General features: G+C 42.8%; 1 protein-coding gene across 1 annotated transcript; it reads right to left on the bottom strand.

Annotated features, from left to right (window-relative positions):
- Positions 1–2,567: 2,567 nt before the first annotated feature.
- LOC6576373 (E3 ubiquitin-protein ligase KCMF1) lies at positions 2,568–4,146 on the bottom strand. The gene has a single exon (XM_002002328.3). It carries the CDS (start codon positions 3,922–3,924, stop codon positions 2,677–2,679), a length of 1,248 nt encoding a protein of 415 aa, XP_002002364.1. The 5' UTR covers positions 3,925–4,146; the 3' UTR covers positions 2,568–2,676.
- Between the last annotated feature and the right edge of the window lie 927 nt (positions 4,147–5,073).

The following is a 5,073-nucleotide window of genomic DNA, read 5'->3' as shown; positions in this document are numbered from 1 at the left end:
AGCTTCTGTCAGTGTGCTGTAGCTGATTCATTTATCAATTAAGCGTAATTAGAATTTTACTTTTATTTACTGCTGGGGCAACGCCTTCAGCTGTTCGCTTTGGCTAATTAAAAGCGAAAAATCTTGCCGCCAAAAAATTGATGGGGCGTGGCCTCATTAACCTATTGCCACGGGTCGCCAAGGCACAAAACAGCTAATTGCGCTACCATTTTCCATTTTCTATTTTCCATTCTCAGAGCTGTCAATAGGAAATTTTCCTTTTTTTTATTATGTTAATTTTATTTTTGTTTCTTTTTTTTTAATGGGTGGAGATTTTTTTTAGAATAAGGTTGCGCTCAATTGCTTTTGTAATCAATCAAAGTCAGACGAAATGTGGGTGGTACGTGAGGTTGTGTAAAGCGAGGGGTGGTGAGGGGTGGTGTATGTTTTATGCTATTCTAAGTTGCGCTTCTAAAATGCTGCCAAATTCATCTCCAGCTGCAGCAGCGGCAGCAGCGGCACCAACTGAGAAGGAACCGAAGCCAGAGACTGATGATTGTCATGTGAGCTGCTCCATTTGCTGTTCTGTGGTGTTGACGTGACACTTGAACGACACTTGACGCCCGATAATTGATATCGTAACAGCAAAAGGGTTTACAGAGCGAATAGCGAGTGGGTGTAAGGGGCGGGGCATATACTTGACAAGCTGCTTGTAATTATCGCTGACACATATCGTTGTTGCCGCTGCCGCAGCGATATTCGATGAATCAATGTCAGCCAAATTTACATATTTTCAATTTTCTATTCAAAAAATGATAATACGAGAAACTAAGAAAATAAATGGAATATGTAATCAAATGGGCCGAAATTTACATGAGCTATAAACTACATTAAAATAATCCTATTTTATCTGAAAAAAATACAATTAAATAAAATAATTATATTATAAAACCATCTGAAAGATCTAATATATTCAGATATTTTTGAAATGTTTATAATATCGTGAATATATTTAATTGTATTTATTTATTAATGTTTATTATAGGGCATAGTCGAATCTCTTGAGCTATTCAGCGATCCATTAAAGCGTTGCCAAAAATCGTCATCTTTGTGAATTGCTTGCATTTTATTGGAGCTGCTTTGCCGCTTTCAACTCAACGATATTGGACACGATGGTAAACAGTCTTATAAGCTCTAAGGATACAATCACATTAGCAATGTGTGTGTGTGCGTGTGCGTAGCCCGGTCATTTAATGCAGAGCTTCTGCTAGTACCTGCCTTTTGCTTTACTTTTAATTACCAACTCAAATTACACGGCCAGACACACGTACACACACACACATACACACGCATACAGTTACATTTGGCTGCTATTTTGCAAGAGGGAACAGAAAAACGTTGGAACAGCTGTTTGGCTTGTACTTGGCCGGAATGCCATAAGAGAGGGAGAGAGAGAGCGAGTGAGAGGTAGAGGGAGATACTCATTGAGTTACTCGTGCTACCACGATGCTGGCAGTCCCGAAGAGGAGCAGCTCACGGCTGGTTGGCAGGGCGAGAAAGTAGAACCGCAGAACTAAACTTCAGCAGTCGCCATCGTTTGCTGCACATTTCATTACAATGCCATTGTATTCAAATCCTATTATAAAACGCAAAGCACTGCAGTGGGAGCAAGGGACATGGCGCGAGAAAGAGTGTGGCAGAGAGAGTGGGAGAGAGAGAGAGAGAGAGAGAGAGAGAGAGGGGGGTATGGTAATGCTGCAGCTGGAGAAGTTCGTGTTTGCAGCACGTTTCCACTTTCGCACTTGGTAAACATAAGTTGGCCACGCACAGACACAGACACAGACACAGCCGCCCAACGCTGGGCGTTCCAGATGGGGGTGTGGCAGTGTAACGGAACTGGCTAGTGGAGACGTGAAGGCAGCCCGCCCGTGTGCAACACTCCATAAAATAATTACCAACACCAACGCAGCAGCAGCAGCAGCAGCAGCAGCAGCAGCCCAGCCAGAGATAGGTAAGAAAATGCAATGGCTAAAAAGCGAGTTGGAAACGGCATGAAATAAGCCGACCTTAACCCAACGAAGACCAAAGTGCGAATAGAATTTAGTGAAAACATGTAAAAGAGAATATAATTTATATAAATCTGAAAAATATATTATAAATGGATTTTTATTTTTTATTAAAATTGACTAAAGTAATATTTGAGTTATGGCTTTCTGGGGTTAAGCAGCTGCCCAGGTAAATTCAGTTGGTAAACTGCATAAGCGGAAGAAATTATTCTGTAAGTCAGTCCAAAAGAAATTAAGGCGCAAAATACATATTTGCAGGCGAAGCTGCAATATTCAGCTACGGTAAAATATGCATTTAGATGTGCAAAAATACACAGAAATAAAAAAGGAAAAAAATAGCTGACAAGCACAAAGCTCTCAAGTTCAATAAGCAAAGTCTTAAACTAGGCTGGGGGGTCAGATTAAGCTCTTTGCGCTTAATGTTGGGGGATTATTAGTTAGTATCGTGAATATGAATATTCGATATACATATATATCTCTTAATTGCCCCAAGTTCAAATAAAAGCTGACTCTTCGCCTAGATAAATTTTCACAATAAAATTTTTATATGCGTATCGCTTAAAAATATAATATTACGGAATACATTTAAGGGGAAAGGAGTTTTTTTTCTTTCACTTTTTGCTAATAACAGTTAATCGATATCTTGCTCTTCAGCGCCCGTGAGTGTGCTCTCGTCCAAGGTGACGCCTTGCAGCTCAATATAGCGCAGCTTGCTCTGCGCCGACCAGGGCCTGATCCAAGGCAGCGACATCAGCATCATGATCTGGGATGGTATATACTTGCACGGCAACAGGGACAGCAAATCTTCACTCTTTCTCTCCAGGGATTGCTCAGCATCATCCAGCTCTGGAAAGAGCAGATGCTGTAGGCTCTCTGGCTCCGGTTCTGGCTGTCGTTGCGATTGAGATTGAGATTTGGATTTTTGTGGCAGCTGCAGCTGCTCCTCGCACAGCATGGAGAGCAGCAGGTGCTCGGTGAAGATCGCGTGCTGCTGCCGTTGGTGATTGTCTCTCCGAGTCGCCTCCACGTCGGCTCCGTTCTGCTCCGCCATCCACTGCTGCAGCAGATAGCGATCTGCCTCCGCGTGGTCCAGCACCATGGCAGAGCTGCCGCCATCAGTGGCGCCTATGTGGGCAGGCCCGTTGGTCAGTGCCTCAGGGCTAGCAATGGCTAGTGCAGCAGGGCGTGAACGTGAATCCCCTTCCAGGTAAGTGGCATTCGATTGGCTAAAGCGCAAATCTGGACGCAGGCGCCGCAGCTCCGACAGCTGGTACAGTATGTCGATGCCCGCTTCGGAGTCCACGCGGCTGCTGCTGTTGGAACGCGCTGAGCTGCGGCTAGTGCTGCCATTCTGGTTGCCCGCTGCCGACTGCTGTTGGCGTCGCCGACGACGCGATGCTCGGGCTAAAGCATGACGTAGCGGCGGCGTACTCGGATCCAGCAGATTGGCGTGCTCGATGTGGTTGAGCAGCAAATGGCGTGCCAGGTTGCGGATGGCCACCAGCTCGATTCCCGGCAGTCCGGCGCACATGGGGCACACCACATGGCTGTCGGCCTGGCGATGCAGCGTCACGACATGATCGATCAGCTCCTTGGCCGTGTGCCCGAAGATGCCGCAATAGGGACAGGTATAGCAATTGGGCAGATGCATCAATTCAAGCAGCTCGCCATTGAGCAGCAGTTCAGGCAGCGGCTGATAGGGACGATCCTGCTCGATCAGCAGCTGCATGGGATGCTCAACGCGATGATCCAGCGTCTCCACATGCTGATCATAGCACTCTCCGCACAGGTCATAGTTCACACAACGTAAACAGTGAAACCGCCTGCCATGGAAATTGTGAGTTTGACAGCCATCGCAGCAAAAATTTCGATGGCCCATAGAATTGTCAGGAATGGATTATCAACGATCGCCACTTCTAAATTGGACACAGAATTAATGATCGATTTTTTAGACAGATTAGGAAATGATGCTTGGGGACGAAATTAAGCAAAAATGTGGTCGAAAAAGTCTGGCAAGACGTTTTGGAATTTCAATTATTTATGCTCAAATGACAGATATCAAAATGTACTGTGCGTTAAGCGAGCTCTTAAATTTGTGATATGAATAATTTTTACGGGCATTTCCCAAACGTTAAAATATACATATATTCGATTTACCGAAATTAAAAAAAAAATCACATTTACATGTATTGCAATTATAATTAAATTGTATTTTTTTTATTAAATATTGTACAAAATATTTAATATATATTTAATTATTACTATTTGCAGATTTTCCCCAAGAGACACAAATATCAAAAAAGGAGAGAGAACTACATTTGAACAATGCAATAAATCAGCAGCCGACTCGCTCCCACTTAAGTCAAATGATAAAGAGTTCAGAGAGGGAGAGAGATAGAGAGAGTCGTGAAATGGCAAGTCCTTGAGTCAGGCACCTTGACCATGCTCACCAAAATAATGGCCGCTTCCCATTCCCCGTTAGATATTCCATGCCTGTCGTACTGCTCACACTCACATGCCTCCTATTCAGCATTGCAAATATATATGAAGAAGCACCACAACAGCGATAATGGCAACTGCAGGTAACAGTAATTTCCAAAATTCTCCAATACAGTGGTGGCTGTTTAAATGAGTATATTCTCAGCCGCTCTCAGTTCAATCATTAGCACAGATAATTCCCACTATTTGCACAGAACCAGTAAGTATAATTAGTACTGCTACTCTCTGTGTTGTTTCTAATTAATGTAATAAAAGTAGTTAGTATATATAAAGTGTAAATGAGGTATATTCCGTTTAAGAAATACAACCTTTTTTTTTTTTTTTTTTTTTTAAAAGAGAAAGTGCTTTCCACGTATACATTTTATTCTAGAAATAAACTTTTTTTTGGGGCATATGTATATCCTACTTCCAGTTGGCAACTTTCATTTTAATTTCTGATTAAATTGTATATTAAGTATATAATGTATATAAATAAAACTTCGCTCAGTAGGTGTTGTCGCCTTTTACTCGCACCCTCTCTCTCTCTCTC

This window comes from Drosophila mojavensis, unplaced genomic scaffold (assembly GCF_018153725.1).
Source record: "Drosophila mojavensis isolate 15081-1352.22 unplaced genomic scaffold, ASM1815372v1 contig_36, whole genome shotgun sequence".
NCBI lineage: Eukaryota > Metazoa > Arthropoda > Insecta > Diptera > Drosophilidae > Drosophila > Drosophila mojavensis.
The sequence above is the reverse complement of the archived record's forward strand: the minus strand, read 5'-3'. Positions and strand labels throughout refer to the sequence as shown.